Source organism: Pleurodeles waltl, chromosome 7 (genome assembly GCF_031143425.1).
Source record: "Pleurodeles waltl isolate 20211129_DDA chromosome 7, aPleWal1.hap1.20221129, whole genome shotgun sequence".
NCBI lineage: Eukaryota > Metazoa > Chordata > Amphibia > Caudata > Salamandridae > Pleurodeles > Pleurodeles waltl.
The window spans coordinates 869,744,580-869,758,021 of record NC_090446.1 but is presented as its reverse complement, the minus strand read 5'-3'; the positions used below and the strand labels follow the sequence as shown (position 1 = coordinate 869,758,021).

At 41.3% G+C, this 13,442-nt stretch overlaps 2 protein-coding genes across 15 annotated transcripts in view; both read right to left on the bottom strand.

The window, feature by feature from the left end:
• The window catches only part of LOC138245662 (protocadherin gamma-C3-like), an 830,748-nt gene that overhangs the window by 424,291 nt on the left and 393,015 nt on the right, over positions 1 to 13,442 (bottom strand). The window lies entirely within an intron of this gene.
• LOC138245665 (protocadherin gamma-A12-like) lies at positions 8,950 to 11,642 on the bottom strand. Its single transcript, XM_069199470.1, is given in 2 exon segments — positions 8,950 to 9,489; positions 9,491 to 11,642. Coding segments are annotated over 2 exon segments (2,574 nt in total). The 5' UTR covers positions 11,525 to 11,642.

Here is a 13,442-nt window from a genome sequence, read left to right as displayed (position 1 = left end):
TGTTTTATCTAAACGTATCTTGTGTTTGCCTTCACACCGCAAACGCCCATGCTCTTTTAAACATATAACTGAATTCGTCGGTGATTCTTTTGTACCTTTCAGTAGCTGAATGAGGACCAAATTTGCACAGCGTCCTTGGTGCTGCAGCTCTAAGTGCTGTAGAGGGTGCACAGCATGTCAGTCAACGATACGCGTATGGCCAAGGGGCCTCACTTAATGGCCTTGGAACAGCTTCAGTGACACCCGTGGACGCTCTTACATAATTACTTGCTCCTCGAGAATACGGGTCACCTCTGAAAAAATACCGGAGCCACAGTCAGACGTTCATTTTTAGCTAAATTACAGACCCCCTCTTTACTTGCCTCCTATCAGTTTACCATAGATCGTCTCATGGGCGGGGAATCTGTGACCCTGAGAAAGGTTAGAAAAACAGAACTTAATTTAATGACCAGAACAAGATCAAAACAACAAAAATCCAAAAAGTAGAGCTCTAGATATACATTTAAATACAAAAAACTGAAATGAAGTGCTTAAAACCATAAAGGGCCAAACGGGCTATTTGGTCACCTAAGGTTGGATCAAATATGAATAGTAAGGCCGACTGTGTGGAGCTCTAGTCGGATACAGGGACCAGCCTTGGCCTTCTGAAAAAGTACTTTGTTCATGTCAACATCGAGGGGAATGCGAGGAGCAGGGGAGGCAATGCATTGTTGAGCCTTTGGATGTAGATGATACATCAGTTACGATCTGCGCAAAGTCAAAGATGCATGAAAAACGTAGGCAGTGTGTGTTGGTGATGCAATGTCCTTGCAGCAGCATTGATGGAGATGTGCCGGTTGCGAGAGGTGCAACAATGTTGATTTTGGCTGGAGCAGTACTTTATACCCACTTCCAAGAGCCCAGGACTGGATTGGCATCACTTGGTAGGGCAAGACTGACAGCTGATAGAGTCCAGGTGCTGTAGGTGATGGGTTGGAAGTCTTTTGTGTACCTGAGACTTCAGAAAAGAGAAAGCAAGCCAGCAAACCCTTAGAGTTACTCTGGGTCTGGGCTCAAGTGTGGTGGGCCCAGTCCTTCTCAACAGGGCAAGAAAGGCAGCAGGCAGCACAGCAAGAAAACAGTTCTTCCAGAGCAGCAGTCCAGCAGAGCGGCAGTCCTTGTAGCGGCACAGCAGTCCTTCCTGGCAGATTATCCTCAGGTCCAGAAGTGTACTGAGTTAATGGTGTATGAGGTCCAGTAATTATACCCAGTGCTGGGTTTGAAGTGGGGAAGACTTCAAAGAGATGTCCTTGACTTGCACAGGGTCCCTACCCTTCCTGCCCTGGCTCTAGACTCACTACAGGAGGGTATGCAGCAATTTGTGTGGAGACAGGACACAGCCTATTCAGGTGTGTCAGCTCCTCCCTCCCTTCCTGTCCAGGATGCCGCATCAGGCTGTAGATGCCCCATCAGTCACAACTAAACTCTCTTGTGTGTGGCCGTCTAGAGGGAATGCACAAAGCCAGCTGTCACCCACTCCACATGTGTATTCATAGACAGACAAAAGGCACCAAATGTCTTACGTAAGAAAATGCCAACTTTCTAAAAGACTAATTTTCAGAATTAGAATTTATAATCCAACTTCACCGCACATTGTTTATTTTAAATTGTGATTCCAGGGACACCAAACTTGGGCATCCCATCCATTCCCAATTGGGAATTACATTATGAAATGTAATCAGGTAATCACAATATAGAGAGATCGGCAGTCCAGTAGCGAAAAATTGATTTAAGGTTTTTTAACTACTAAAACATGCAAAACTTAAAAGTACATGTCCTACTTTTAAAATAGACCACACCCTGCCCTTAGGCTGTCCAGGGCCTCCCTGAGCGGTAGTTATATGGATTAAAAAGGAAGGTTTGGGCCTGGAAAGAGGGTTAACATGCCAAGTTTGTATGGCAGTTAAAAACTGCACACACTGGTTCTGCAATGGCAATGCCTGACATATGTTGAAGGGCTACTTCACTGGATGACACAATGAGTGCTGCAGGTCCAATAGTAGCATTTAATATACAGTCCCTGGGCACAAGTAGTGCACTTTACAAGGGACTTATAAGTAAATTAAACATGCCAATTGTGGATAGTCCACTGTTACTATGTTTTAAGCAGAGAGCACATGCATGTTTGCACTGATTACAGATTGTAAAGTGCCCAGAGTCCTAAAGTCAACAGAAACAAATTCAGCAGAAATGGAAGGCAAAAAGGTTGAGGGTGACCATGTAGAAAAGGCCATTCCAACAGCTACACATATTTTAGCTTCAGCAAATTACTAACTAGATTGAGGAATTAACAGTGAATGGGTATGGGCAAGCAGTGTGAATTAATGGGTTGAGATGCACTAAAGGTCTATTCAAATACTCCATTCTGATTCCCTTCATTTCCAATCTGATCAGAGAGGGGGAAATAGTCAGAGAGTGGGCAGGAATTTAGTAGAGATTTGGCGTTCCAGAGTTGCAATGCCATGTAGATTGTACACACTCTCAAACTATCATGCTTATGTGTCTTGACATGCTTCATTCTGACTCATTACCATCATGGAAAAGGTCAGAAACTTTCCCATGACAGAAACAAGAGTAAATCCCTTTCCACTGCATTTGAGTGAAGAGGCTGTAGTGAAGGAGTCTCTTCAGGGTAAACAATGACAAGAAGCTTAGTTGGTGAATTTGCATTGCACATTTTCCCAAAACCAAATACAAGTATGGTAATGTACACATCTGACCAAATATTGTATTCACAAAGAAAACTATAAATACCTCATGTTGCCTTTAATACAGCTGAAAATATTTCAAACTCCCAAGAGTGGTAAGAAAATCCATTCAGGATCGTACTCGTGCAATTACTACAGATTTATGTTATTCTTTAAAAATCTGGCATTATCTCTCACTCACACATAATACCTATACAAACATATGAAGACTGTCCAGTGACCATAATGGAAGGTGTTTTCTATTCTTACTCCATGTGTGTCTTGATACTGGGGTAGGCTATATAGCAGAATAAAGCAAATATATCAGCACTTTTAGTATTTTGGTGCACTCACCCGAAAGTACCTATGCAGACTACAGGGTACAGTCTCCATAGCACAACGGTGCTTGCAGAGATGTTTGTCTGATTTTACCCAGGTTTACTAACACCGTGAGCACCAATCCGCAGTGTGTTTAACATGCGCATGCACTCCCCACACACAAACACACACACACTTCTTTGTCACAATATCTGAAAACTGTCTTCCATCCTCAGTGAGAACTACATCTAGAACTATTATGAAAAGCCTTTAAAACTTAGCTGTCCGAAACACTCTCTTCAACTTTTGAATGACTTATATGTTCCCTTCATTCCTCTAGTGCCTGGTTACCTCCTGGGCTAAATGTTCTTATATTTACAAATGTTAAGTTACTCACATGTATGTAGATTTACAAATATAGAAATCCTCTAAGTTTCTTACCGATTACTGTCTTGCAAGAGACTGCTATATGCTTGTAAATAGATGGTTAGTGCTAGACGTCTACTTTAGTAATTCAGTACAACTGCTACCTCATTTATTCTTTCATGTGTTCATAAGTACAAATAGAAAACCCTCTAAAGAGCTTCTTATCTTTTAATGTTCTGCTGGAGATTGCCATGTGGCCATAAAGAGAGGACTGGTTAGGGCTAGATTACTTTGTTCACAATTCAGTAATACAATCACTGCTTTCTTGCAAAATGAAGCTCCAACTGATTTTGTTTACACATCCTTTATTACATTCCACTACTTAGATCATTAAATAATATAAATGCTAGAATGCACTTAAACACACAAAATACAATACATTTTTCTAGCTGGATCATTGCAGTAGTATAATGAGAATTTTCATTAAAATCTTTTAAAAAGATGAACATAATTTTTCTGGGGAATGATAGTTATAGTTTTCAGCAGTAAACTAGAAACAAAGAAGTTGCATAAAAACAACATACACACCAATTTAGGGGATTGAATGGTATATATTTAGCAGGTTTGTAGGAGGGATGAATGTGGAATCTTGGTCTGGTGCATATCCTGTGAGGCAAGTTTATCTGCACATCTTATGTTGCACTTGTGTAGCGGTGATAATTTTCAATTCCAGTTATGGTCAAAGTACACTGTACCATTGTTTTGTGAGTGACAGATGGTGTAAGCAGCAATGGGCAGATAATGTGTGGTTGGAGTGAGTGGACCCTGTATCATTTTGGTTTGATTGGAGGAGGGTAGGAGTGTCTATGGTATGCTGCATAGGGGAGAGAAGGCCATGATTCGTTAGTACATCAGTGGTTGAGAGTCCCTGGTTAGTGATATTGTGGTTGGAAACAATGAATCCTCAACTGTTGTGTTGAGTTGTGAGTGGTAGAAGATGTGAGTGCCTGTGCCAGTGGTATCATTTCTAGAGAGAGTAGACCTGGCATCATCTGATTGTTAATGGCAGAGATTGTTAAGCCACAGAGGCAGATAGTACAGAGAAGTGAATTCCTTTTTGTTTGTGGGCAGCTGACCCTTTGTGGGTTTATTCTCCAAATCGCAGCTTTGTGTTCGTGTGTAGAGTACAGCAATTTGTCAGAATATATGTGGGCTTCATAGGAGAGAAGTGTGCAGCGTACAGCCTTCCTATGTATCCTAGTTTCTGAATAAGACAACAACTACTTCAAGCTAATTTAGAAAGGAAGATGCTAAAAGGAACAGCCCACTGGGAAAACATAATTGCACAGATACTGCATTTTCCATGTATATAATTTTCCACCACACTTCCTACATAATTCACTGTCAGATTAATCATTTCACAATTTTACAGACAAAACAGTACCCTGCTCAAAAGGATAAAAAATTATGGCAATTTCTACACAGTTTCTACATTGAGGGTGCAATGCTGCACCAGGCACCCTACAAATGTTAAATGATCACCTTTCAACTGTTGATTGCTACAACCAGGCATTTAAAGAGGTGAAAATATGGTGCAGACACTGTAAACTACCTTGCTGATAGATTCAGAGATGGACTGTTGTCTGCAGAAAAAGAAAAAAAAAAACATTAACCTTTTATGAAAACAGGGCTGAAAGAATGATTTCTTGATTGTTGTGGTTTTCTTTAGTTTCACTATCCAGAAAAAAACATTTCCATGTCACTGACACCATAGTCAAAATGGCAGTTTTTTTTTCAAAAGGGTAAACCAAATTTAGAAGAAAGCAAACATGCTGCATATCTTTATTGAATCTGGCGGTCACTAGACTCACGGATGGCAGTCGAACCACTGCCAATCAGGCGGTTCGACTGCCACATTTTAACCCCGGCGTTTGGGCCACCAGGGAACCGCCAGCTCTGGATGTTGGTGGCGGTCCAAATCCACCAGGGCAGCCCTGCAAGCAGCGCTGCCCTGAGGATTACGACCTTGATGTCCGCCAGCCTTTTCATGGCGGTAGCACCGACATGAAAAGGATGGCGGAGAACGGGTGCGGGCCCCATACACTTGGCATGGGTAGTGCAGGGGCCCTCCTGGCCTGGTCTGCTCTGCAGACAGTGAACATTACGAGTGTTCTGGTGCACCCTGCAAGCCACAGCATTGCAGCCGGCTTGATTATGAGCCAGAGGCAATGCTGTAGCCTGTTTACCACTAGGCCAGCGGGCAGAAACTCAGGTTTCCGCCCGTTGACCTAGCAGGAAACTCCTAATGACTCCGGTGGCGAGTTTGGTGGACCGGCTTTCCCGTCCGTCAAACCTGAAGTAGGGTCTTTAATGTCTTGATTTTTAAAGTGTTTCCAATATATATGTTAATATCTATGCATTTTGGTGTTCTACATAGACAAATGTTACTGAAAAGATATGCTTTCAGCGGCATTAAATCATGAATGAATTGTAAACCTGAAAGTAATAGCAGGTTCAAGGTATTAATAGGTGTGGATACCAAATGATACACACCGTTTATTGCAAAAAGTGTAGAAGTGTAGGCTTGTTTTATGTTGAGCACATTGGGACTATTCACAAGCTTTATTATGTAATATGTGAAGTAGAACTACAATAGTATTACAGACTTACTACAAAATGGTGTACACTTACTCAAGTGCAGAGTACTACGCCCTTCCCTCCACAACCTCTATCTTTTCTGCGTGGAGGCGTCAGCCATGTGTGCAGAGATCTTTGCACACATAGGTCTATTTTCAGTGGAAGGGACGGGGGAGTGGCTAGAAAATGGGGATATAGAAATACAAATAACCACTCACAAAACAGTATGCCCATTGTTATTCACAAACTACCATTCTAAAGTTACTATAGGCACAAAAGGTCCAAGAACAGTAGTAAATGTACTCCAGCCAAACCTGCAGTAAGTACAGCAGCACACAAAGCCACTCACTGCAACATATTCTTATAGGAAATAAAGTAGTCAGGGACTTAAAACACGTCCTATAGGAAATAATGTTAAATAAACTTATTTCAACTTTTAACACACACACATGCAAATACATATTACATTAAAATAAAATGCTACTGTAGGTGTTTTTAAAGATTCTTCAAGACATATGTATTTATGTATGGAACAGATACATTTAAAATAATTCTTTAGGGGACATTTAAGTTAACGTGCTGTAGTATGTAGTTATATCTTTGTATAAATACACATAAAAAAAAATATATATGGGGTTATTACAACTTTGGAGGAGGTGTTAATCCATCCCAAAAGTGACGGTAAAGTGACAGAGATACCACCAGCCGTATTACGAGTTCCATAGGATATAATGGACTCGTAATACGGCTGGTGGTATATCCGTCACTTTACCGTCACTTTTGGGACGGATTAACACCTCCTCCAAAGTTGTAATAACCCCCATAGTTTTTAAATGATGTAAAAACTTGAATATATTTTCCCATACTTTATCACAGGGAGCTCTCAGTCTTGGTGGGGGAAGTCTCCACCTAACTGTGAAAAGTTCAAATTTGTAACTTTACACTCAAATCCTGCTGTAGGAGGTTCCTCCAGTGGATGGAGACAAGTAAGACTAAACCTAGGAGTAACTTTAAACTTGGGAATGGTGACTGGTAAACAAGTGTAAAATTACTACTAGGTGCTGAAGGAGATTTACATGTGTATATATTTACAGGCGTAGATTTACTTTTGTGACTAGGTTCCATTGGCGGATATGTTTAAACAACCTATTTTAATCTGGAGGTTGAAATAACTGTTAATAGAGCGCAGTTCCAGTGCTTCCATGAAATACAACATTTTTAATTGTTGCCAATTAACATATAGATAACAAGGGACTTCTCAACACTGGACACCTCCGTACTGCTATAGCGCTGGAATTACTTTTGCATCAGTGTGTGAAAATGACAAAATATCAAAATAGACAATAATGCTGCACAATGTGTTGTTTAATTCGCCTTTAGTTGCATACACGCATGTAGCCTATTTTGACTTTCCTTGCATCAAAATTGGTCTTTTTTTGGTCATGTTTATGACACTGAGGCCAGAGGTGAAGAAGGCTGAACATACAGGTCACCCTTCGTGGGTTGTGTTTGCAAATGTAAAATCTACTATAAAGAAGCACTCTTCAATAACTGCCTCCGTCTTTGTGTTTCATACAACAGAGATTATATACAAACTTTAATGTCACACATTCATATAAGGTTTCAAATCAATAGTTTCTAGTGCAGTGAAATCATCATTTCAAAACCATTACCCAATACACAGTTTTTAGGCAGGTTAACATATATACATCTGTGGAATTAGGCTGTTATGAGAAACTCCAGAATGGTTGCATACGTCATGTAGCAATTTATATAACTGATTCGTCCACATTCATATTTGCCTGAATGAAATCACCAAACACAAGTGCAAAATTGGGTGTCAAATATATCACAACCAAAATTCTTGTATAAATTAGGTCAAAATATGATGTTAATGTATGATTAAAATGCCATTACTTTTTTTCCTTTTCACAAAACATATTCATTCCAAATTTGTACCCATTTTTTTAATGTCACTGAGACTGAAAGGGTATCAAGGATTTGTATATTACTATAAAGGAACTAAGAACACAGCCAAAATATAGCCAAACTGTATTTTTAGGGAAAAATGGGAAAAAGTGTTGAGCAAAGAGGCGTATCATTTTTGTTTCTAAAAATGGCATCAGCGAAAAGTTTGCTGAGTTAAGATCAACTTTTTCCAGCCTTCAGGAAGAAGCAGGGCTATATCAAAAACATTTTACAACAGCTTTTTTTTGCATTTTATAAGAAGTCGTCAACTTGTCCCAGGTTTAGTGGTTTCACTCTACTTGCTGTTTGTGGTGGATACAGGTGTGAAATCCATGGGTGGTCCTGCAAAAATGAGTTCGGAAATAAAACTCAAAGCAAACACTAATGAGTGCAATGTGGGTAAATAGCTTGGGAGTCTCTGATAAAAAAATCAGTGTTTGTGGCATTTAAAGTCTGATTTCATAAGTTGCCCCCATCGACCTTTCTCACAGACAGATAGAACATTAAGTAGTTGTTTGGACTCGATTTATAGAGAAAATATCAAACTGCAATCTGAGAGAAGACAATGCAGGATCGCTGAGCTGAGAGATGGAAGAAGACGGGGGAAGGAGGAGAGACAGAAACAGAGAACGAGAACTACGAGAGAGAAAGAATTATTACAAGTACAGAACCACAATTGATATCTCGAATAATGTTTCTATTGACCAAACACTAATACTGGACATTTGTTTCTTAATTTCTGTCTGCACTTCCTCTGAGGTAGTGGAAACATTCTACCAGGGAATGCGGAGCAATTGGAAATAATGTTGTACAGTTTATAGATGACAAACTGTGTAAATCACAAAAACATGCCATAGCGTGTATGTTATTCACAGCAGATGTACGGCAGGCAGAACATCACACATTTAAAAAATATAGCTGGAATCAAAATAAGTTAACTTACTTGAATAAATGGCTGGTCCTCGTTACTCGGATTTATAAAATCATCAATGAGGAGTTGTGGTCGTCGGCTTTCATAATTCTGCTGCCCAGGAATAGTATTTGAGTTGCTTGAACTTTGAACATTAAACTGGCTTTTCCCTGAATCTGTTGTTAAACAGACATCATGAGAATAGGCCTGTAGAAAATCCCTGACTCCATCAATTCCCACAAACTGAGCTGCAGGAAGTGAATTAAAGTCAACCATGGATGATTCACTGAGCTGACATTTCCTCCAGTTGTGAATCCTGATGGCCAAAAGAAGAATGATCAGGAAAAGGAACAAGAAGGAAACAACAGCTACAGCGATCACCAGATACAGGGTGAGGTCTGACTCCATGTCCGCAGGAGCTGAAGGGTTACTTATATCATGAAGCATTTCTGGCAGACTGTCTGCCAGCACTATGGTGACTGTAACTGAAGACGAGAGAGGAGTCTGTCCATTGTCCTTCACTAGGACCACCAGGAATTGTTTTATGGCATCTTTTTCCATAATGAGACAAGGCTGTCCTAATTTCTCCAGTGTGAAGGCCTACAGTAAACAGTCCCTGGTCTGTGGACCTCAGCAGCTGGTAGGAGAGCCAGGAATTTTGACCAGAGTCAGCATCGACAGCGACCACCTTAGTGATCAGATAACCTGGTTCAGGGGAGCGAGGAGCCATCTCCACCCCAGAGGACCCATCTGTGGGGGGTGATGGGTATAATATTTCAGGGGTGTTGTCATTCTGATCCTGGATAAAGAATGTGACAGTGGTGTTACTTTCAAGAGACGGAGAGCCGCCATCTAGGGCCTTAACCTGTACCTGAAATTCTCTGAACTCTTCAAAATCAAAGGGACGAAGGGCATAAAAGACACCAGATTCAGAATTAATGGATATGAAAGAGGAAAGTGGAACATCACCAATGTGCCCATCAATGAAGGAGTAACTGATTTTAGCATTCTGGCCCCAGTCGAGGTCTCTTGCCTTGACCGAAAAAATAGAAGAACCATGTGCTGTATTTTCCATTACATAGGTGCTATGTGTCATTTCCTGAAACACTGGAGGGTTGTCATTTTGATCTGTTATCTGAATGGTTAAGGTTCTCGTTTTAGACAGTGGTGGAGTTCCGCTATCAGTAGCTGTGACTGTTATGTTGTATTCTGGGACTTGCTCCCTGTCTAAAAGACCTTCAGTTATCAAACTATAATAACTTCCAATCGACTTCTTTAACTGGAAGGGGAGGTGTGGAGGGATAGAACAGGTAACTTTTCCATGCTCTCCTGAATCCTGATCATATACCTCTAGAAGAGCAATAACTGTACCCGAGGGGCTGTTTTCTGCTACTTGATTAGTCACAGATGACGTAACTATCTCTGGACTATTATCATTCATGTTAATGACACTTATCAAAACGTTGCAGTGGGATGAGAGACTGCCGTCACTTCCGAGGATTTCAAATTCAAAAAATTCAGATTCCTCAAAGTCCAAATTTTCAATCAATGATATTTCTCCACTTTTCGAATCCAATCTAAATTTTTGCACAACACTTTCCTTCATTTGGTTAAAGGAATAAATTATTTCAGAGTTTGATCCCTTGTCAATATCAACAGCTCTGATGGTGCCCACGACAGTCCCCTTTGCTGTGTTTTCGGGGACACTGATCTTATAGAGGGGCTGACTGAAAACAGGTGCATTGTCATTCACATCCTGCACACTGATTTGTATCCGCATTGTGCCTGATCTGACCGGATCCCCTCCGTCTGTGGCTGTGAGGATGAGGCTGTGAACTTCCTGTTCCTCTCGATCTAGTGATTTCTCTAGGACCAGTTCTGCATACTTTGAACCATCGCTTCTGTTATTTACATCCAGAGTGAAATGTGTGTTGTCACTGAGCTGATAGTTCTGAAGAGAGTACACGCCCACATCTGCATCGTGTGCCCCTGGCAGCATAAAACGCGTTCCCACTGCAGTATTTTCAATCACTTGTAAAACAGTTTGATCTTGAGTAAAAACGGGGTAATTATCATTTACATCTTGAATCTTTACTTCGACTGCATACACTTTCATAAATTTCTTGGAAATTATCTCTATGTTCAGTAGGCATTGGAGGACGTTCCCGCAGATATTTTCCCGGTCAATCCTTTCAATAGTGTATAACTGTCCATTGTTTAGATTGAGATTAAAATACTGCTTTCTACCTCTGGACACAATGCGGGCTCCTCCTTGTGATAACTCATTTGTATCCATCCCGAGATCCAAAGCCACATTCCCAACTAATGATCCTTTCCTCATTTCCTCGGGAATGGAATAACGCAGCTGCCCAGAAGCGGCTCCACAGACTGTCAGAAGAGTAACAAGAAGCAGCAGAGAAGCCCCGGAGTAACTGCGCCTCGATGTCTGAGTCCAGGGGTAACAGCGCCTCGATGTCTGAACACCCGAGTGACAACGTGTCGGAGCCCCAGAGCAACAGCGTCTCAGTGTTTCAACCCCGGAGTGACAGAGTCTCGGTGACTGAGCTCCGGAGTGACAGCGTCCCGGTGTCTGAGCCATGCTAGACGGAGGATTTTCTCGGCGTACCAATAACACAAATTGAAGACTTCTGTCCCGGTGTGTGTGCGCCAACAGTGTACTGGTCTTCAATGATCTTCCCCTCTATTCCATGACTGACTGGCACTTCATTAATGTTTTTGGTATCACGGGGTCTTCTGCGTTGCTTTATATTTCTCGTTGTCTGGTAGGTGAACAGCGGCGCTCAGTGTCCACAACAGTAACTGCAGCATCTCTCACACTGGAATACTACTGCTAAATGGTCCTCAAGTGTTGCTCTTACTCTCACTTTGAATGACTGAAATATCCATGATAAAAAAAAAAACAACAACAATAACAATCTGCTCTTCGCAAGGCCCTCCGTTTAGCTCTTTCAATGTTAGGTTACTTTCAGAATGTGTGGTAGGTTTCGAAGTCAACTGCACCATCTGTGCATAGGTTCATAAAAAACACCCCTACGCCTAAATGGTCCTTATAGGTGCTCTTACTCTCACTCTGAATAACTGAAATACCCAAGCTAAAAAAATACCAAAACAATGTGCTCTTCGCATGGCGCTCTATTTTATCACTTTCAATATTAGGTTGCTTTCGGCCTGTGTGGTAGGTTTTTAAGTCTATTATTACAATCTGTACAGCCTGTAAAACAGCGAATGGCAGACATCAACATTACGGGATTAAACGGATCACGCTTTACTGCGGTTAGTGTGACCAGAGCTAGTAAGGTCCAATCAAGGATGGATGCTAAAGGGACAAAACTAATCGCAGTTCCAGAGTGACCTGAGGTAGTGGAGATTAGAGCGAGGTAGCAGGATGGGGCGGAATCTGTCTCTCTGGGTATGGCAGGACATAGGATCAGTCATAATGCAGAAATGCCCGACGGCACTTTTTCCTCCCTGGGAAGAAATTACATGTGTTACACTTACAATCAATGTGGCAGGTTTTGTCCATCGGTAACGCTTGAAAGAGAATGTTTAAATAGCTAGTTCTGGTCTAGCTTTTAGAGGAGCAGAACACTACATTTTTGGATCACTTTAGAGGTATTATAAACCGCGGGTCTGCTCACACTTGGAAGATCCCAGACCTAACCACCTGCACTGTTTTCAAGGAAGGTGCACATGAGTTCTTAAAAACACTCTTCAAAACTTTTTTGCAGATTTCTTCTGGCGGCACGTGTTTGCCTGCTCTTGTCAAACGGAAGCCCTTTACACCAAGTTAATTTGCCGTTTGATCAAACGAGTGCAGCGCACCTTCGAAGGATTTAGCTGAAAGCAACGCTTCACATAGACAATATATAAGCTTTTGTCGCAAGTCATCCTTATTCTTGGCCTCCTTTCAGTTTGCCTAAGTACATCTCTGTCCACCATATCACCAATTTATCTGCCACAACAACTACAGCTAATTCTTTCAAACTCACATCCACAACTGCCAAGAGGCAACCGCAGCAAAGTATCAGTTGCTACTTTCCTCTTACTAGGCACACATTTAACCGCAATACAGAGGAAAATACATAGGGCACCCTTTGATTCAAAGAACGCTGCGCAGGAGGCAAAATATTGACAAATAGCCAAGATACATTCTTAAAACACGTACTGCTCCGCATGTAACGTCTGAAGCGGTTGATGGCCCCCACACAGAATAATAGTCCCACTTCGATCACTTTACTTCCTTATCTAGTCTCATTTTAAATAACTGAAAAGAAAGCCACAGCCCGTTAAGCATTCCCAGCCATGTGCAAATAAGTCTTCCAAGTGCATAAGCTCTAGCAGTCATTGTGATGATGCACACCTTGCCCGCTAAGAATGGCTTCAACACAGAGGCATCGATTATAGCACTTTTAACTTTGTCAAACACAGCTGTTGTTCACCATCCCCCACAAAATCCGCACCCTTGCATAATTATTTACTTATTAGTTCCATAACTT